The sequence below is a fragment of the Elephantulus edwardii genome, unplaced genomic scaffold, assembly GCF_000299155.1.
Source record: "Elephantulus edwardii isolate Elephantulus edwardi_28Jun2011 unplaced genomic scaffold, EleEdw1.0 scaffold00191, whole genome shotgun sequence".
In the NCBI taxonomy this organism is placed as follows: Eukaryota; Metazoa; Chordata; class Mammalia; order Macroscelidea; family Macroscelididae; genus Elephantulus; species Elephantulus edwardii.
Genome location: NW_006399941.1, coordinates 2,344,730 through 2,367,157, shown reverse-complemented (window position 1 = coordinate 2,367,157; position 22,428 = coordinate 2,344,730). Strand labels below are relative to the sequence as shown.

The window sequence follows — 22,428 nt, the reverse complement described above, 5'->3', positions numbered from 1 at the left end:
CATTTTTTTATTTCCTGGCTACTGGTGCCAAGAGTGTTGACCATGGAGCCAAGCAGACTAAAGTTGTTAACAATCTCTTCACCATCCATCCTGATACTGCCAGCTGGTCCAGTGGTGAGAATTTTAACTAAATTTTAGTATGTAAACTCAAATTTGGAAGTGTACTGGCCAATTATTTGGTAAAATGATCTTGCTTTGGATTTGTCTAATGAATTTATTTTTTTTTCTTACTGAATATCTTAGAGTGTATATTTACTACTTTTTGTAAGGTTGGGGAAGTCAGATGTCATTTACTTCTAATTAGATAAGACTCATGATGTATTACTTACATTTTAAGTAGTGTTTGATTAATGACAAGTCTTAATTTGCTCTCTGATAAAGTGGTTTGATACCTTTATTTAACAGCTTTTAGTTCCTAGTCAGCAGCTGTCCTTATTGTCGTAATTACACTTACTAGTTTTTAAATAGCAACTAAAGGTTAAGTGCATGCAAATTTAAATTGCTTAGCCATACATGCTATTTCTTGGTCTGTAATGCTTTTGTGGTTATTCGCTCTGTATTTGAATTAAAGAGAAAAGATTTTTATTTGATACTAGTGATTTAATACTTTATTTTAAATATGTCAATCGCCACAATATGGTTTTGTAGGAGAGGATGTTATGTGATTTGGGTGTTGTATGAACACCATATGGTTTACGAATGAAGTCTATTCCTAAATCAATCTAAGTCAAATTTGTTTTAAGTTGGGACAATTAGGTATGACTTGTATCTGACATAAATAAAATTATTTGTCTTTGAATGTAATGTACTTTTTTTAATAAAAAGGATTAAAGAAATAGTTTTAGATACACTAAAGCATCTTTACCATAACACAGTAGTAATCTTTTATATGCATTGCAAAGTATGACTGTTGTTTCTTTCAAACCGTTGTATATGCTTTGAAATTTTACTAGAATAGGCTTTATTGTAGTTAAGATTTTTGGAAGTATAGGATGTATATGCAAATAGGCGGTATATATGATTGGGATGTTGCCCAAGCTGATGTCATGTTTAACCCTAATTTATGAAATTTCTTTTGGTTTTACCTTTTTAGAAGTTAATAGCTTTCAAGCACTTAAATCTCTGCAAACTTCATAAATTCAAGAAGATATACGTGAATCTCAGGGAAGTTAAATTCAGGAGTACAGCCCACCTTCACAAAAATGCAGCTGTTTTTATGAAACGGTTTTCACTGTTGTGTCAGTGTCTTGAGCACCTTTGAATCAGATTCTTCCATCTCTGCTTTGCACTTTTCCATTCCCTTGTTTGTATTGGTTCTTTTTATCTCAGTTATTTGCTTGTGTTTGTACAAAACAGCCAGTAGCTTTCGAATCTATAGTTGCTACTTCAGTGCTCATGCTTATGTAGATCAAAGAACCAAATTCAGATTTCCTTTCAGTTAACAGCTGTGGATTCCTTCCTCACACTCGTACATGCCTGCAACTCACAACAGTCCTATGCACAACAGCTCTGAATCCTGTCCTGAGCCAGTTTGTCTTCTACACATCTAACCCAGTTACCCCAGTTCCTGTGTGAGTCCATCTCCTCCAAGGTCATCTTCTCTTGGGGTGTCCCTCTACCTTTCCAAGCATGATGTCTGCACCCAAGGAGCAACTTATTTTCACTCTATCCAGGACAAACTTGTTTGTTCTCTTGGCAATTTATGGAATGGTCAATACTCTTCTCGCACTGCAACTTAGTCATTGTTCAGCTCTCTAAAGCATAGCAAGTAATTGCAAAGACCATGACCTGGATCAGGCTCACCTTAGTCTCTAGACTGACATCATTGCTCTCTAGCACTCTGGAGAGGTTCCTGAAAGCAGATTTTCTTAATGCAATTTGTCTTTTGATTTCCCAACTGCTGATGCCAAGGGTGTTGATTGTGGAACTAAGTAGGCTGAAATTGTTAACAATCTCAATCTCCTCGCCATCTGCCTGGCTAATTTCTGATCATATTCCTATCCTGTGTTTTTTACCTGGAGGCCATCAGTGTATCAGCCTGTTCAGTGGTTTGTTTTGTTCTTGATGGCCCTTCATTTATTTTTAGGAGATTGCTGGTAAATTCCTGGAATCTTTGGAACAGAATTGTCCAGTGCCCATTTATCTACTTGCCAGTGTGAATCCAGTGTATACAAGCATGTGTCTTTTAGTGATAAGGATCAAAAGCTCTTAACTAAATATGGATTCTTGGAATTTGTTGGTGACAGCATGGTACTGGTACGATGACAGACACATAGGTCAATGGAATAGAATTGAAAATCCAAATATCAGCCCATCTACATATGGCGCTGATTTTTGACAAGGAGATGAAATCAGTTAAGTGGAGAAATGACAGCCTTTTTAATAAATGGGGTCGGCAGAATTGGAAAACACTCTGCAGAAAACTCAAGCAAGATCCACACCTTACACCTTACTCTGTACACCAGAACCAACTCAAAGTCAATCATGGCCCTAGGACCAAAACCAAGGACTATAAACATTAAAGAAAAGCTTGGAAGAACTCTAGAAGTCCTAATCCACAACATAGACAGTCTTCTAAGTATCCTGAAAAATCTACAACCAGGAGAGGATAAAATAGATGAATGGGACTTTCTAAAAATCAAATCCCTATGCACTTCCCAAAACTACTCCAGCAGGGTAAATAGGGAGGCCACAGACTGGGGAAAAATATTTGGGAATGACATGTCAGATAAGGGACTTATATCTAGAATTTATAAAATACTCCAGCACCACAAGAAGATAAAGGTAAACAGCCCAGTTGAAAAATGGACACGGATATGAACAGACACTTCACCAAAGGCATTCAGATGGCAAACACACACATGAGGAAAAGTTCAAAATTCCTAGCTCTAAGAGAGATGCAAATCAAAACAACTATGAGATATCATCTCACCCCAGTAAGAATAGCAAAATTTAACAGAACAGCAAACAACAAATGCTGGTGAGGTTGTGGAGAAACTGTAGCCCTATTCACTCTTGGTGGGAGTGTAAAATGTTGCAACCACTATGGTGCTTTCTCAGAAAGTTGCAAATAGAAATACCATTTGACCCAGCAATTCCACTATTGGGAATATACCCCAAAGAAACCATAACCACCACCCAAGCAGATATATGCACACCCATGTTTATCACTGCTTTGTTCACAGTAGCAGAGAGTTGGAAACAACCTAAGTGCGCATCAACAAACGAATGTATAGAGAAGCTGTGGTATAGTCACATGGTGGAATACTATGCTGCATTGAAAAACAAGAAACTCATGAAATATACAAAATAAGTGACCCTGGAAGACATTATGCTGAGTGAAATATCTGTCGCAAAAGGATAAATGTAGCATAGTGCCACTTTTGTGAAACAGGACTGACATTGAGGTTGGGGAGAGACTGAAAAAAGATGGTATAAATGATGTATACTGCATTGAAACAGATGAGGAAAGAACTGTTTAAAAGGGATATATGATTGGGTTGTCATGACAGGCGTCCAGAACAAAGGCTGCATAGTGGCGTGGACTTGGGGGAGGGGAGGGACTGTATAACAAGGAAAGAATTTTACTTTTCAAAGAGAAGAGCGAACTGGGGGGAGGGGAGGTTGGGCAGGGAGAAAAGTGCAACAGTGAATGAATGGAAATCCAAAGTCTCTAAACTTTCATTAAAATTAATAATAGTAATAAAAAATAATAAAAAAGACTTCGACCATCTTTACAGATCTGTTGATAGCTGTGAGTCACAGTGAGCACATCTAATACCACCACCACCACCACCACCATCATCATCTTTAGATGTTTGGTTGTTTGCTTGTTTTAGGGGTTAGAAATTGCAAACATCTCTGGGTGTTCTTTTCTCCAGGAACAGTTGAGGTTAGAGCATGTTTAGTCCCCTGCATACATAAACTTCCAAGAGCTTTTCAGCTGGAATTTCCAGATGGCAGAGACTAGGCATGGTCTAGTTCACCTCTGTTATTGCTTCATGATATGTATGGCTTTGTTTATAGTATGTCTAAATTTGTCAGCCTGTCAGCTGAAGTCACATTTTTGCCTTTAATTTCATGTGGAGTTCCTTTTGAGGCTTCTTAGTAGTATGGCATGGATACATAAGCCCTGGATCTTAGCTGTTGTTACATGTCGTGGAGTCATCTTTGACTCATAGCAGCTATGTGCTTATTAGAACAAAATGCTACCTGATCCTGTGCCAGCCTCACAGTCAGCGTTGTGTTTGAGTGTTAAGTTCATTTTCACAGCTGCTGAGTTGGTCTTATTGAGAATCTCTTTCTTAACCAGCTTTCTGCTTTTTATTAGCCATGGTGCCTTTCTACAGCAGTGGGTCCTTCCTGAGTAGTTTTCCAAAGCAGGGGAGACAGAGCTTATATGTTATATTGGCTGTTCTTCCTTCAGGACAGACTTGTTTGTTCTCCTGGCAGTCTCTGGTTTACTTAGTATACTTTTCCAGAAGCACTATTAGAATATGTTAATTTTTCTTTTGACATCTTTTCCCATCATTTAACTTTTGCATGCACATGAAGCAATTGTATACTGATTTATGGCTTGGATCAGGTACACCCGAGTCCTCAAAGTGACATAAATTTTTTTAAAATCACTCAAAAAGATCTTTTGCCATGGATTTACCCAATGTAGTATGTAATTAGATTTTTTGATTATACTTTCAGTGGATATTGATTGAGGGTCCAAGTAAACTTTAATTTTGACAACCTCAGTCTTTTCTCCTTATCATTATATTGTGATCTAGTTGTAAGATTTTTTTGTACTCTTTATGTTGAACGTAATCTATACTGAAGACTTTGGATTTCATTAATAATTACTTATTTTCCGCAAACAAGGTTATGTCATCTACTGAAATACTAAGTTGATCTCTTTAAAGGGATCTTCTTATTTATTCCCTTTGGCTTTGTGAATCTTAATTCTTACTTTTTCTAAAGTCTTAATTCTCTGGAGTAGTATGCTTCATAGGCTAATTTAAGTCTTTGTATAAATGGTGAAGACTAGTTATCTGAAATAACAGGTTGGCCTCTCTTACCTGACACGGATCCAAGACTGGTGGTGGAAAAGTCTGGGAGTCCAAACCTCCCCAGTCCTGGGCCTTCCACTTTGAAGAACTGAATGACCTTTTCTCTCTCTTACTGATACGGTGCTTAGTCTTAACTAATTTTTTTATTTTCTGTTTTCTCCTGAGTGCTGCTGTTGTTATGTGCCTTTGAGTATGACTTATAGCGATTCTGACTCCTGACTCATTCTGTACCATCCTCACCATCTCTGACACCCTTAAGCCCATTGTTAGAGTAACTTTGTTAATCTTTCTCTTTAAGGGTCTTCTTCTCTTAGATCTAGTTTCAACCTTTACAAGCACAATGTCCATCTCCAAGGACTGGCCCCTTTGAAGAACATACCCAGAGCTGAAGCTTCACCATCCATGCCTCCAGAGAGCATCCTGGTTGCACCTTCTCTTGGACAGAATTATTTGTTCTTTTAGCTGTCCATGGGGATAGTCAGTACTTTTCTCTAACACCATAACTCAAACGCATCAAATGTAATTCTCTCATCCTTAGTCATCATCCATAGCAAACAACTGTGAAGACCTTGGATTCGATCGGGCACACCTTGGTTTTTAAATGAACTTCATTGCTTTTTAGGACTCTGGAGAGATCTCTGACTGCTAGTAACATGAGTGTTAACTGTGGATCCAAGTGAGAGGAAACTTTTGACAATTTCAAACTTTTCTCCATCTGTCATGATGTTGCTGTTGGCCAGTGATGAGGATTTTTGTTTTTTTATTAATGAACTGTATCCCATATTTGAAGGCTATATAGTCTGTGCTCTACAGCAAGCACTTCAAGTCCTCATCACAGGCAAGGCTGTGTCACCTGCGTAGTGCAGGTTCTTTCTTTTTCTTTGTAGGCTTTTTGTTTTTGCCATTCAGAAGCTAGCCTAATTTTTTTTTTGTTCATGGATACATTTGATTTTTCTAACATACGCCTCTGAAATTAACCTTTTATTATGTGTATTAAAAGTGATGAGTGAGTGGTGATCTAATTTTCTATGAAATCGAATTAGTTTTTCATGACTTCTTACAACAGAGATTTTGGTCTGTTGTACATACATAGAGTTGCTGTGAGTCATATTTGACAACAACAAATAATAATAAGCACTATAATCTGAGTAAGAGTAACTGAATGTTGTTCTGTTCTTTATAACCTGAAGAGCCTAATAAGCATAGATTGATAAAGGATCAATGCTAGTGCTAGTGTTTAGGTGTCTGATCCTCAAAATTCTGCTTATGTGTATAGGAGAAGAGAGTGAGCCAGTAATTGATAGAAAGAATATATTTTCAGTATTTTATTTAAGAATTTAATTATGTAAAGATATAAAAGACTAAAAAATCTGGCTAAAATATTTCTCTTCTCAGGATTCAAGGTAAATTAGCTTGTTTCTTCTTTTTTTTAAATAGGGTTACACATCATTTTGGAATGACTGTATATCATCTGGATTACGTGGCTGTATGTTAATTGAATTAGCCTTGAGAGGAAGGTTACAACTAGAGGCTTGTGGAATGAGACGGAAAAGTCTATTAACAAGAAAGGTAAGAGGATTACTGCAAAACCTATTCTTTCAAGGATTTTGTGCTGCCTAAAATTATTTTTACTAGTAACTTTCCCAAAGAAGAGGAAGTTGATGTTAAATTTTTTTATGGAACAATGTTTCCATCTTTCTTGTGTGCATGTTCCTGTTTCTTTGAATTACGTTATTCATTATATGTACATTGAGTCACTGGACAAGGCATATATAAAGTGATTCCAAACTTCACTAGCTGCTTCTAGATAGTTGTTATTGTGGTATTGAAACACAACTTCTTAGTACTAGGCCACCTGAGCTCCCTGAAAGCTGTCATTTTGAAATAAATTATGTACTCATTTATTTAAATGGCATACATTTTGAAACTCAAAAAGGGTTTTTATGAAAATTAACTTTGCATAAGTTGTTTATCTCTTGAACAGATTAGGAATAATTTCTAGATCTCTGACTATAAAAACCATGAAGGTTTGTGTAGGTACCTGCACTGTCCTCAATCTTAAAAATGCAATCCTGTTTCTTTTTTATTTAACCTTTGTGTGTCTTGGAAGTGTTGTTTCAGATGAATTTGATATAATACTGTGTTGTGTGGAAATCCTGGAATCCCATCATTCTATCTTCAGTCATGTTGCTGTTAGTGCTGTTGAGTCAAGCATAGCAACCCTGTGAACAGATCTGAACCCTATCCCTTCCTGTGCCATCCTCATCATCTCTGACACACAAGCCCCTTGCTGTTGTCACTATGCCAATCTTTATTGTTGAGGATCTCCTTCACGGATCCTCTACTTTCCCTATCATGATGACCCTTTCCAAAAATAGCCTTTCCTAGCAACATACCCAAAATATGCAATGAAACTTGTCCATCCTTGCCTTTAGGGAGCACTCTGACTGCATGCACTTTTTCCAAGACATGTCTGTTTGTTCTTTTGATAGTCCATAGAATATTCAGTACTCTTCTCCCGAAATCACAACTCAAAGACTTCAGTTCTTTTTCTTTCGTCCTTAGTTAATGTCCAGCACTCAGATAAATAATAAACAATTGAAAAGACCTTGTCTTAAATCAGGCACATCTTAGTCTTCAAACTGATAATATTGTTCCTCAGTAATTTGCAGAGGTCCCTGACAACATGGTTCCTCAGTGCAATACATCTCCTGATCTCCTGTCTGCTGGTACCAAGGCTCTTGATTGGTAAGATGAAATTGTTGACAATTTGAATCTTTTCTCCATCTGCCATGATATTGCATATCTATAGAGTGGTGATGATTTTTGTCTTGATATTGAGATGCAGTTCATATTGAGAACTATAGTCTTTGATCTTCCGCAGCAAGCGTTTCAAGTCTTCCTTGTTTGGCAAGCAAGAGTATGGTGCCATCTGCATAAGGCGGGTTGTTGATGAGTCTTCCTCCAATTTTCACGTCACATTCTTTATTAAGTTCAGCTTCCTGAATATGTTCAGCATACATACTGAATAGATTGGAAACAAGCTACAACTCTGACAAACACCTTTCCTGATACTAAACCATGTAGTATTTCCTTGCTCTGTTCTTGGCTAGGTACAGATTTTTTAGGAGCATAATTGCTTTTTTGTATGAGCGTAGTTAAGATCAACTTCTTGGTCTAGGTCTAGGATTTTATATAAACATAATTAAGTGTTCTAGGATTGTCATTCTTAATGTTGGCTATAGTTTGTTATGATCAATCCAGTCAAATACTTTTGCATTGCCAATAAAACACAAATATCTTCAACTATGGGGATATAACAAATCCCTACTAATTGTGGATTTTGAAGTTTCATCTTCATACTTTGGGCACATGGCCAGGAGGGACCTACCATTCTTGGAGAAGGACATCATGCTTGGAAGGGTAGAGGGCCCGCCCACACAGGAGAGGAAGATCCCAGGTGAGATGGATTGATAGAGTTACTGGGGCAAAGGGTAGGTTTGTCTGGAGTCGGTGAGACGCGCTCAAGACAGATAAAGCTAGATCCGTCGTCCTTAATGACACTGTGTGGTCAACTCGAGGGCACCTAACAATATATAAAACTTAAAAGTTAAAAAAAAAAAAAAGACAGATAAAGCTTTAGGACTGTTACACATAGGGTTGCTGTGAATTGAAGGGAACTCAACAGCACAGAACAGTAACAACAACAATTTCTTGTACAGTTCTGACATCAGCTGCCTACATAACACTTACACATTGCCACTATGTCAGATTTCACAAGTTAAAAGACCAAATAGGTAGACCACAGCCAGATGTTTGGGAGTCCACATTGCACACTTTCACTTTTGTGACCTGCTGACTAGAGATTTTTCATTTTTATTTTTCATTGGTTCCCACAAAAAGGACCACAAGAGCTAGTATGAAATCTTTTTACATTTTAGGCCTGGCTTTCACATTCCCTCCTCTACATGTGTCCTTTATATAGGAACTTCTTAATAGATTAGAGCCCACAGGGATCCTCATATGGGATCTCATATGAAGATCCCTAATTATGTCTTCAAAGATCTTTTAAATAAGGCCATAGTCAGGTTCCAGGAACAAGATTTGAACATACTACATACCTTTTTTGAGGTGCACTATTCAGCTTATTATAATTCTCGATTATTTCTTTGGCATTTTCCTCCATAGTTCTAATTAAGTCTGTTTGGATCTGTTTTTTGAGACTTTTTATTAGATTGATATTTGGCACTCTTTCATATCATTTCCATTTCCCAAATAAAGAAACAATAATGTCCATTTTGTAAAAAAGTAGTGATTACATTGTTATAATGTTGTTTTTTGCTGAAGGGAGTGATGGCTTAAGCTATTTCTCTATAATTTTTCTGCATTTAATTACCCTTGTTGGTTTTCCCTATGCAACCATCTTTAGGGTTTTTTTTTTTAGAGAAAAAGTATTGCTTGTTCGAAGATATCAGATATATATTGTTGTTAAGTGTTTTCGAATCAAGTATGACTCAAAGTGACCCTTTGAACAAAAGATCTGAACCCTTTTTGGTAACTAGTGTGATTTCTCTAATGTTCATAGTTTCCAAAGTCCTGTTGTTTAAGAAGTGGATACCAGTCCTGCTTCAAAGCCTGTCTTAATCTGGGAGCTCTACCAATAACTCTTTACCATAGGTAACCATTATAACATTTGACCCAGCAGTGGCACAGTGTTCAGTATCACAGCAACCCCAAATTTTCCAGTACAGCAAACTGACAGACCAGTGCTGGCCCACTTTAAACAATGTTCTTTCCAAACAGTTATCAGCAGGCCAGTCCTTTGGGCTCAGCCAACTTTTAAATACTAAGGCCTGCCCACCAGGTCTAGATTGACTTAAATGAGAGGCTTCCAGCCCTTGCTCATGATTACCTAAATCCATGTATCGAGTCAGATTACACAGGATTGTGAACAAAATTAAAAAATGACCAAACCGTTTACACTGAACTTTCAACTAAATCAAGAGAACCTACTCTCCAGAATCTAACTGATTAACACTTGAGCCTCCAAACTGAAGACTTAGGGCCAACTGACTTTTAAATACAAAGGCCTACCCACCAGATCCTGATTTACTTAAACACAGAGCCTTCCAGCTAACAGCTGGTGGTTAGCTATATCATTAAAATTTCTCTGATGCTCCAGTCTGAACTAGTCCCTTATTTTCCTTCACTTTATAGCTTGATGATTTGGCTGTAAAGAAATGTTAGCTTTTCTGTTTTTACTCTCTTTAAGCTTTTGAGAGAATTTATTTATCTCTGATGTTGTGAAATACCATAATTTTTGGTATGGCTCAGTTGAAATACGTTATGCACGGACTCTTTGAATCAAAGAATGTCTGTATTTGGTCCTGGAAATTTTTCTTGTATTTCCTGTGCCTTTTGACTTCCACTTTCTAGTCCTTTTAGAAGCTAGATGATGTTGTCTTGATTATGATTTCTGATCCATCTCTGTGTTTTTTATTGTGGCTATAGAAGTTTGGTGTCTTTTTATTTTTAAATTGTGGCTTCTTGTTTGGTGGATAGAAATTGAATACCTTGGGATTGTTTGTTGTTGGGTTTGTTTGTTTTTTGTGTTTTGTTTTTTTTTGTTCATGGGGTACTAATGATTTCTCCCCATATTTATTTGTGTATTTTAAGAGACTAAGAAAAAAGGAACTCTGATGTTTGGAGGCTTTCCTTCAAATGTCCTTCCATTCTTAGGTCTTCATATTTAAAAGGTGAACTTTGATATTGCGTTAGCACTTGGAGCCTTAAGTATACTGAATTATTTGCAAAATTAGTTTGTTTCTAATTTGGTGAGAGCAAGATAGAAAACATTGCGTGAGCCAATTTACTCTTTTCTGTTTACATTTTAGGTCATCTGTAAGTCAGATGCTCCAACAGGGGATGTTCTTCTTGATGAAGCTCTAAAGCATGTTAAGGAGACTCAGCCTCCAGAAACAGTCCAAAACTGGATTGAATTACTTAGCGGTAAGTTTATCAACTGGAAAGGGAATTCTGTTTAAAAGTGTTATAAAATGGTAAGCTGCTTTTGAAAGGAGCCTGTACAAAACAGCCAGAAACTTGTTTATTTAAGCAAACATTATTGTAATCACTTTCTGATTGGGGAAAATAATGATTTTAAAAACTTCATTACCTCCTTATATTAGTGTTCATTGCAGTATTACTCAAAATAGCCGAAAGGCAGAATCAAGCCATATACTCATCAACAGATGACTGGATGGACAAAATGTGGAATATACTTAAAATAACTGAAGAAAAATTGGTGAAACTTAAGCTCACATACATTGAACCATGTCAGGAGGGACCAGTCTTTTGAAAAAGACATCATGGTGGGAAAAGTACAGGACCAACAGAAGAGAGGAATACTCTCAACAAGATGGAGTGAGGCAATGCCTGAAACAATAGGCAGGGTTACTTGGGGTGGCACAGGATAGTGCACGGTTCAGATCTGTTGATCATGGGCTCACTGTGAGCCATAGTTGACTAGATGGCCTCTAAAATAACTGCCACCACCCACCCAAACCCATTGACTTTGAATCTTTTCTGACTCTGATCCTTCATTGGGTTTCTGAGACTGTAAACCTTTATGAGAGGAGACTGCTCATTTTTTTCTGTGGAGCAGCTGGTAGATGCAAGCAAATGACCTTTTCTGCTTAGCAGCTCTGTACATTACATACTGTGCTAACAGAATTCCTTATACACATACAGCAGACAATTACTTAGTCATAAAGAAATGAAGTTCTGATACAGTCTTCATTTGTATCACAAAATCATCTGTTACTCTGTATCACATAACACTGGATAGCCCATGAAAACATTACATGGGAAATAAGTCTTACACAAAAGGACAAATACATGATTCCATATACATGTATGAAATACCTCTCATTGTCTTGGAGATGAAATCAGTTTATAGTTGATCTTCCTTTGGGTTTCTGAGACTAAATCTTTTTTTTTGTAGGGGACTGGCCATATTTTTTCTGTGGAGCCACTGGTAGATTTGAATAATCAGAAAGGCATGCCCTTTGGATTGGAAGCACAAGTCCCAAAGAACTAGAATAGCAAATGCATAGAGACGGAAGTAGATTGTGGTTAACAGGGTTTAGGACTAAGGAGAGCAGTGTTAATGTTTAGTGAGTAAAATTTGAGGTTATGAAACAATTTTAAACTTAATAATAATATTGTTATGGTATAGGATTTTTATCTTAGAAAATGAATTGAGATAAATTCAGCTTTTATATATAGACTAGTTTATTACATGGTAGTCATGGTAAGAAACATGAAGACCGGACAGCTTTAAAACTGGAGAATCAGAATGAACCAATGACAAGTTTAGAAAATTTGCTCCCAGCTTTTTTAATAGGTTTTAGGAGAATGCCTAACCCATGGCTAGCACTTGAACGGAGCTCCCTTGTAGATGGGGCCGAGGTTGGTGGTGGCGGACAGAATCTAGGTTCTACCTTTGCCCTCTCTGTTACTATTCGGTGCTGTCAAGTCAGCTATGACTCATAACAACTCAAGTGCAGAAAGAAATTCTCTCAGAGAGTGGGTAAAAATTGAGAGGTTTTTAATCTACATGGAAAAAGTCCAGTTTGACGTCCAAGACACGTATGTTACATTTTTTGTGGTGTTTTTTTGTTGTTTTTTTGTTCCTGCAGAGTTGAAAAGTAACCAAACGACACATCTTTTTTAAGGGTGGAGAATGTTTTTTATTTTATTTTATTTGTGTGCGTGTACTGTCAAATCAGATCTGACTGGTACAGGAGGAGATTGTCCCTCCTTACCCGGCAGAGCATCTGGTGGATTCAAACCGTTTGCCTCTGGGATTGTAGTTGCAGCTCCTTGCCACTAGGCCAGCAGAGCTCCCCTAGGGTGGAGAATTAAGGAAGTTTTTTCTTTCTTTTTTTTTTTTAATAATTTTTATTTATTTATTTTATGTGTGTACCGTCAAATTGGATCTGACTGGGACAAGAGGCAGTTGTTCCTCCTTCTTCAGCAGAGCATCTGGTGGACTGGAACTGTGCACCTCAGGAGGTTTTTTTCTTGTACCACAGTATGCCAGGTCATAGTGAACTTACAGGTTGTTTGCTTTCTTTATGTACTTGACATCTGTTTTGATGTCTGAGTTAAGAAATTTTCTAAATAGCTCGATTATGATGTACAGGTTTTCTGATGACTTTTAGTTGAATGTTTGAGATTCTCAAAGGTAGATGTATTTCTGTTTCTAAATTTATATTAGTGATATTGTTGTAGTGTACCGTAGAGTTGGAACCAACCCATAGCTGACCTTCCAGTGGATTTTCAGAGGCAGTTAATTGCATGGGATGAGATTGCCCATCTTTTTCCTGTGGGGCATCTGGTGGCTTAGAACTGCGTGCCTTGGGGATTGCAGTGCAGCTTCTTGCCACTAGGCCACCAGAGCATAATTTAAAAGTGGCATTTTGGGTGGGTTTAAGAGCACAATATAAGTATACAGAATACTTGGCAACTGAAGGGTTTTGTTTTCAGTCTCTCGGTTGGTTCAAACCTGGAGAGTGTGCCAGCAAAACAACACTGGGGCCTTGTGTGGCACCATGCTGTTTAATAGACACCTAGGTACAGGAAGTCTGAGATTAAAAATGGCCTCAGCCCCTAGTGAGGACAGGGCAGTGGTTTTATATTCTGTCACGAACAGGAAATAATCATTTGATCTAGCTGCTACATGTTACTTAGGCTGGCCTCTCTTCCTGCTTTAGTTATCTGTGACACATGCTACTGATTCAAGTGGCCTTATGGCTCACGGCTGGGCTTTAGGAGAGGAGAGGTGGTGGTTCATCCTCTCAGGCTTTCAGGCCCGAGGGAAGGCTTACAGCAACACTGCAAATATAATTGCGATTTTGAAAGGCTTTTTACAAACTAATATATTTTTCTGTATTTTCTAGAGTGAAATAAAGCACACTCTCATCAAATTGATTCTGACTCATAGTAGCCCGCTACAGGGTTTCCAAGGCTGGAAGTCTTAACAGGAGCAGACTGCCCATCTTCCTCCTGTAGCTATTCTGGTGAATTTGAACTGTCAGGGTCCTTTTGGTTCTTAGAAGAATATAGACTGTAAAATACAGTGCCCTCTGTGTGTGTGGGTGTGTGTAGGGGCTTGTATACCAATGAAAGATTTTTTTTTCTTTTACTTTTCAAAGAGAAGAGTGAACTGGAGGGGAGGTATGGGCAGGGAGAAAAATGCAACAGTGAATGAATGGAAATTCAAAATATCTTTAAATGTTCATTAAAATTAATAAGATAAAAAAATACAGTGCCCCTATTTTATAAGAAAATCATCTCCTATAACAATATTGAACAGATCCAGAATGAAGTGTAACACATTCCTCCTTAACGTTTTCATCATTTTTTATCAGAATTACCTTGCAAATCAAAATTAGCCCATCAGAATAGTCTAATTTAAGTTGTAGTATAAAGAGCTTCCAAATGTGAATACATGTGAACAGTGGTTTTTATTTCTCAACTTGTATTAAAAGTCATTCATTCTGACCACTGTAAAGTGGGAGCTGGGATTGTTTGGAGCCTTACCTGTCATGAATGGAAAATGTATAGCAAATAACTCAGCACTTAAAACATTTTTTGCTCAGAAGTGACATGTGGTTTGTTTCCTTGGTCCTGTGGGCTCTCTTAGCTTTAAGGAGATTGGAAAGTGCTGCCTTGGCAAGGAGAACCTGAAATACTTGGTTGACAACATTGCCTGCTGGTCTGACTTTACATTTACTTACATACTTAATCTGTCATCCAAGTGACTGAGCTCCTTGAGTAGAAACCCTCCATTCTCTTGCTCTTCTTCTCTAGTACTGTTGAAGGCGTATCTTTTGCATGCTTTAAACATACAACTATTTAGAATACTGGTTGTAAAAACAGTGGATGTTGATTGGTACTTAATCTGTTAGTTTTGCCACTAAAAAAGGAAGTAGAATTTCTAAAATTTGTCTTCTTATGAACATGTTTTTGTCATTAAAATTTTTTGACGTTTGAATGTGTTTTGTATAATTTTTTTCAATAAATGTGTTTTTATAGAAAAATTGAACACATACACTGCATTTTTAGGTAGTTGAATATTTATGGGTATTGTACACTAAGGGTAAAGTTCATTCTTATTGCTAAAGAACACAATCTATCCATAGGTCTTCTTGATAATTTTGAAATCTTTTGACCCACCTCTAATGATAATATTTCATTCTACCTCCTGAGTAAAAGAAACAGTTACTCTGCCCTTTCTTCTGCTCTGTGTGACACTGGAATTGTCTTCAGCTTGCAGTTTCATTTTCTAGGGATCTAAAAATTTGCCTTTTTGATGAAAATTTGTTTTAGTTAAAACTGTTGTTGTTAATGTACCACTGAGCTGGAACGACATAGCTAACCCTCCAGTGGATTATCATAGGCAGCCAGTCACATGGCAGGTGATTGCCTATTTTTCTCCCATGGAGCAGCTATTGATTAGAGTCACATGACCCTGAGTCGATGGCACATAACCACCACCACCACCACACTCCTTGAGTTGGCGGCATTACTCCTTATCAACTAGATAATATAGTTGACAAATTGACTCAACCTGTCAGTGAAAGGCATCCCAGTGCCCAAACACTGTCAACTCTCTGGACTTATGCTTGCTAGTGATGCTGCACACTGTTCCATAGTCTTGTCAAATACCATAATGGTTACTCATTATGTACAATGTTTGGATGAACTTCCTGATTGATTTATACTAGGAAGCAGGAGTGGCATCTACTTCCTAAACTAGATGCCTCTGGAAACTCTACAAACTCAAACTCTATAAATGTACAGAAATGAATGATGTTAGTTATATAGAACAGAAGACAGGGCTTTTGTGCAAAGTTTACTCTCAGTTGTTTTTGACTTGATGGCACTTAACCACTGCTAAATGAAACTAGTGTTGTTTTTTTTGGAGGACTGTTGTTCTTTTTTGTTTATTACTCTTTGTCATTGTGCAGTATGAAGTAATAAGGGTTTGCTGTGATGCTGTACCTTGTACCATTGGGTTATCAAATACCAGAATGGTTTCCCAATGTGGACAGTGTTTGGTGGAGCTCCCAATTGTAAAACAGGTTTGGAAGCAGAGCGGCATCCACTTCCTAAACTGCATGCCTCTGGAAACTGTATGAACTTGGAGAAATGACAATAATTATGAAAAGGCATTAGGTCTTCTGTTCATAGAGTCGCTATGAGTCGCGTTTGACTCAACGGCAATCAGGAACAAAGCGGTGAAGACTTGAGTGTCAGTTCTGTATATGAAATACTAGCAAATAAAAATGGAAGTGCTAGTTACTTCTAACTGTATCCTTGTTGATGTGTTCTCTGAACATCACTGTCCTGAGCCATCTGTACTTGTGCTGCCATTGTTGACTGCTGCCATGTCTAGTAACATAAGCCAGGATTTGTGATCCGGTTCTCAGCCAGTCAAGTGTTTCTCACAGTTGCAATTACTTTTTTGGATGGGTAAGTCACCAAGCTAAAAATTCTTTCTATGGAATGAATTAGATTTTTTTCCCTTAACTTTTCTATTGCTGATACCTTCTGTGGTAGTGCTTAGCACTGTGGAAGTGTGTTCAGATGCATATAAACTATGTTTTAATGCTGTATTAAATATGCTAATAATACTTTAGCTTAGTAATATGTTGTTGTTGTTATGTGCTGTCGAGTCGCTTGCGACTCATAGCGACCCTGTGTACAACAGCCCTAAACTCCACTCTGTCCTGTGCCAGTCGCACTGTCTCCGACACTCCCATCCCATTTATCCCAGTCACTGAATCAATCCACCTCATAGAGGGCCTTCCTCTCCTGCGCCGTCCCTCTACTCTCCCAAGCATGATGTCCCTCTCTAAGGACCGGTCTCTCCTCACAACATGTCCAAAGTATGTTAGACGGAGCCTCAGAATCCTTGCCTCCAAGGAGCCACCCAGTTTAACCCTTTCCAGGACAAATCTGTTTTCCTAGCCGTCCATGGTATTCTCAATACTCTTCTCCAACACCACAGCTCAAAGGCATCGATTCTCCTTCTATTGTCCTTGGTCATTGTCCAACTCTCTGATGCATAACAAGTGATTGCAAAGACCATGGCCTGTATCAGACGCACCTGAATCTCCAGAGAGACACCATTGCTCTTCACTACTTTGGAGAGGTCCCTAACAGTAGACTTTCCCATGGCAATGCGCCTTTTAATCTCCTGGCTGCTGGTGCCAAGACTGTTGACTATGGAGCCACGCAAACTAAAGCTGTGTACAATCTCAATCTCTTCACCATCCATCCTGATGCTGCCAATTGGTCCAGTGGTGAGAGTCTTTATCTTCTTGACATTGAGCCTCAATCCATATTGTAGGCTGCAGTCCTTGACCCTCTGCAGCAAGCGCTTCAGGTCCTCTTCAGTTTCAGCAAGCAGGGTTGTGTCATCTGCATAATGCAGATTGTTGATAAATCGTCCACCAATCTTGACCCCACATTTCTCCTCATAGAGCCCAGCCTCCTGGATAATCTGCTCTGCATACAGGTTGAAAAGGTATGGAGATAGGATCCATCCCTGGCGTACGCCCTTCCCAATTTTGAACCATGCAGTGTTCCCTTGCTCTGTTCTGATAATTGCCTCCTGGTCCAAATATAAGTTTCGCATTAGAACGATCAAGTCTCAGTAATATGTAATACCATGGAATTTCTCTTAATAAATAATAATTTAAGTAGTATCTGAAATCACTCTGTATGTTGCACTGCTCCCACCTAATTAAATACTGAAAAGATGGTAGAAGACTAGAAGCTTTTTTCAGAATTAAGGTTTTGTGAAGAAGTGCCTGTTAAGAATTTGGTTAAGCATGATGCTAATAAGTTTTTTGTTGTTGGTTTTTTTTAAAAGTTTACTTGGGAATTTAGGTTGGCTATAAATTCTAGAACATCAACTCTGTTGCTTGTTTCTGACATATACTAGGAATGAACCTGAGTTTTAGCATCAAAACGGGTGGGGGTGGGATTCAGAATAAGAGGAAGAAAAGAAAAAAAAACCCACCCCACACCTTAATGCTTTTAAATTAAGGAGCCACTATCAGTACCCATGGAATCACAGTTTAAAAAAACTAAGTGATTTATTGCACTGTGCAAATCTGTCACAAAAGACCTTTTGTAAGTGATAAAAAGCCAAGAAGTCTCCTTGAGAATTATTGTGCATTAAACACAAATGCTGGTATTGTAAGGTGCTTCATATATGTATATGGAAGCTGGACAGTGAATTGGGAGGACTGAAGAAGAATGGATGTAATTTGGTTTATAGTGTTGTCAAAAAATACTGAATATACCCTAGACTGCCAAAATAACAAAGATGTTTTTGATGAAGTATAGCTCAAATACATCTTCAAAGTGAGGAAGGTAAGACGTCATCTCATGTACTTAAAGTATGCTTTCAGAAAGGACCAGTTCCTGGGAAAGACATCCTACTTGATTAGGGTCCCAGTTCTTGCACATGGTGATTTGTTCACCTTGGTTAGGTGACTGGTCAGTGACTTACCCAGGGTTACAGTGTTTTATGGCTTACTGAGTGTATATCATGTTTTGATACATTTTTTTATCTAAAAATAACTGATGATAAAATTTTTTCTTCCCAACGTATATAGACCTAATTTATACATAAATATATAAACATAATTAATTTATCTTGAAGTTGAGCTGTGGTTTTGTAAAAACTTTATATAAATTTGGCCATGCATTATTTTGTATTAGTTTATATTTTCAAAGTCAGAATACTGAAAATACTAATCCAGTTCTCGTCTACTATAATAGGCTGTTTATAACTTCTGATGACACTTAAGGGCATAAAAACAAAACCCTCAACAAACCTTTGTTGTCTGGAGAAAGGTACTACAGGTAGGGGAGACTGAGTTTGCACAGCTCTGAACAGAAGTTCTACACGTTTGAAAGGAAGAGACGTGCCTCCATTCCATTATATTCTGCAGACCATCTCTCTGAATTTTGTTGTTTCTTCTACTTGGAATGCTGACTTCTTTTCCTGTCACAGGATTGTGGGAAACTTGGGTTTTAGCATTTAGCTTGAAAGTTCTCCCTAAGCAGTGTTAGAAATTTTCCTTGACATCAAACACAAGTGATTTCTTAGCCCTTTGGAAACTTGATTTGTATTATTCTTATGGCCTCTTGCTTTATCAAGTAGTTGATTTTAAGTTCCTTCAAAATTAGAATTATTTTTGTATTCTTAGCACTGCTTTTGAAGTTAATATGGTTCACTGGGATCCACAGTCAACACTCATGAAAGCAAGTCAGAAAAATTAAATCACATGTTACATAGGACAGGTCTACTGCAAGACCTCTTTAAGCGTTAAAGAGCAAAGAGGTCACTTTGTGAGGACTAAGGTGTACCTGTTTATAATTTTCTGCCAGTTCATACCTTAACCTTGAAGGGTTTCTAACTCTAACATAATTACTTTGGTTTTTAAGCCACACGCTCAGAGGGTACCAGATGGATTCTTGACTTCTTTTTCTACATGGCTTCCTCTTGTCCAGTTTTTACCTGCTCTGGAATGGTTGTTGATCAGAATCTGAAAAGAATTGTTTCTGTACATTTTATTTTCGATTTCCGGTTGTTTTAGTGAAATGGCATATGTAATGCTGATTATTATACCTCTTTATTTTTAATTTTTATATTGGTTTGCTTACAAAGTTCCGGTATGTTGTGTTTCATTCTACTCTTTATTTACATTATGATTCTTATGGTCATTCTTATTACATTGTATAAAATTAATCACCATTCAGGTCCCTGTGGACCCTTCCCATTTCCTGTACCCAATTCCCTCAACCCACCAAATTGTGCAACCCTATGATTTTACCCCGTCCATCCTCAAAAAAGATAGAACACTTAACAGATTTGCCATATTTGCATGTCATCCTTGTGCAGGGGCCATGCTAATATCTGTATGGTTTCAATTTTAGTATATGTGCTGCCTACATCAGCACATACCTCTGTACTCTTTAATATTAAAAGCATATGGTAAAATAGTATGATCTAAAATAAAATGAATGGTAGCATTTTACGACATTATCTGCTAGAACTTTGTGGATAATGTGCTGTTCACTCAGTAACCACTAAACCACACATGACTGTTGAGAGCACTTAAGTGTCTCTAGTTCAGCTGAAGAAATGACCTTTTATTAAATAGTCTCATGTGTTTATTGGTTAGTGTCCAGCAGGAATATAAAATTCAGCCATATAACTATGACATTTAATAAAAATGCTTATAGTTGATCTTTAACAGATTGTAATTTATAAAATTAGTATTCTTTTCAAATTGAAAGAAATCATACATGCTACATTATATAGATCATTAGGAAAATACTAATTTCAAAGGTAACAAATAGTTTGCTGTATTTCCTTTTAGCCTTCAAGAGATAGTAGTATGGAATTATTTGGTTTTGTTTTAAATATCTGTCTCAAAAGGAGAAAAAGGGAATGTGCATGAATGTAGCACTGAAAGTTTTGCCCATTTAGAACTAGCTTTGTTCATTGTCAAAGAAGACATTGCCTAAATACCTTTTGTTAGCTTTATCGTTCATCACCACTGTTGACTTGGTTTTTCCATTTTATGGCTGACATCATGCACTGTGGAATGAAATGCTTCCCAGTCTTACACTGTCCCAGGGTTTGGGTCTGAATTGATTGTGATCCCATTGATTGGTTGTAAAGATTGCATTTTTATTAGCTGATTTTCAGAAGTGCATCACAAAGTCATTCCTATTCCAACTTTGTCTGGAGGGTGTGCTGAAACCGGGTCGACATCTTGGTACAAGCGAGCCTCCATTGGCGGATGGGGAGGGGCTGTGCATGAGGTGCAGTGGGAATCAGAACCCTTGAAAGCAGGTTTTTCTGCCAGGGATCCACACCAGTGCCAGTTATTGGCCTGCATGTGTAGCAGTTTCAGAAATAGTATATGAATATGTACACTGTCCTCCTCTCTTATGTACTAGTTACAGCTCGGTATTTAACTGAAAAGCAGCTTTTTTGTGTGTATATATATATATATATATATATATATATATTTTTTTTTTTTTACTGCTTTTTGACAGTAATTGGAGAGAAGCCAGATATAATTGAATCCTTGGGTTATTTTCACATTAGACTGAGAATGATTGCGTGAAGGCTGATCTCAACTTAGTCATTTGAATGACTGCTGTGCCTGACCATGGATCATATGTTTAGAGTTCAAAGGCCATAAGGATGTGTGGCCTTGTGGGAGAGAAAAACATAGTTGGGTTGTCTTCTGTTCTTTTGGATAGAGGAAAAAATATCAAATTGTACTCTTCTGCTTTATAGTATAAAAATTTTACAAAATTAGTAGATAATTCCAGTGATTGTTTTTCAACTTTTGAAATCTTTTTCTAAATTCTTTATTTAGGTGAAACATGGAATCCATTAAAATTGCATTATCAGTTAAGAAACGTACGGGAACGATTAGCTAAAAACCTGGTGGAAAAGGGTGTATTGACAACAGAGAAACAGAACTTCCTACTTTTTGACATGACGACACATCCCCTCACCAACAACAACATCAAGCAGCGCCTCATCAAGAAGGTCCAAGAAGCCGTTCTTGACAAATGGGTCAATGACCCGCACCGCATGGACAAGCGCCTGCTGTCCCTTATTTACCTAGCCCATGCCTCGGATGTCCTGGAGAACGCTTTTGCTCCTCTTCTGGACGAGCAGTATGATTTAGCCACCAAGAGAGTGCGGCAGCTCCTCGATTTAGACCCGGAGGTGGAATGTCTGAAGACTAGCACCAACGAGGTCCTGTGGGCGGTGGTGGCTGCGTTCACCAAGTAACTGCTTGGGAAGAAAGCCTTCTCTTCTTTCTCTTGTCAATCAGTTGTTTTTCTTCTACTGATTCCTGGTTTTCTGCAGTTTCTACTCTCCCACACTGTAATTGGCTTTTGTTCTATGAAGATGGTGGATGATACTTTCTTTTTCTATGTATGCAGGATTCTGCTGGTACGAGAGGCCTTCCTGTTTCAGTTTTCAAATTGCCTGCCATATTGGCATTCCATACCCTCTTGCCATCTCACTGTTGCTGCTTTGGCTTGTTGTCATGCTTTGACTTCCTCCGTCTCCTCACATGCACATCTTCTGGGTTACCTCAACTCGAGGTTCCCCACTTCTGTGTGCACATTGAGCATTCTGCACACAGTTCAGACAGAAGTCACAAAAAGGCCTTCAACTCACCAAAGGGAACCATCTGTATCTATTAGGACATTTTATACATAGACCTCAGTTGATATTATACTTAGC

At 37.8% G+C, this 22,428-nt stretch overlaps 1 protein-coding gene and 1 pseudogene across 1 annotated transcript in view; one reads left to right on the top strand and one right to left on the bottom strand.

Moving 5' to 3' along the window:
• Nucleotides 1-2,486, bottom strand: part of LOC102865336 — a 17,523-nt pseudogene extending 15,037 nt beyond the window's left edge.
• The window catches only part of GOLPH3 (golgi phosphoprotein 3 (coat-protein)), a 54,088-nt gene extending 31,660 nt beyond the window's left edge, over nt 1-22,428 (top strand). The window contains exons 2-4 of the mRNA XM_006896789.1: nt 6,493-6,626; nt 10,952-11,066; nt 21,542-22,428. Of these exons, the coding sequence (XP_006896851.1) occupies nt 6,493-6,626; nt 10,952-11,066; nt 21,542-21,966 (674 nt within the window). The 3' untranslated portion in view covers nt 21,967-22,428. The remainder of the gene's footprint in view (nt 1-6,492; nt 6,627-10,951; nt 11,067-21,541) is intronic.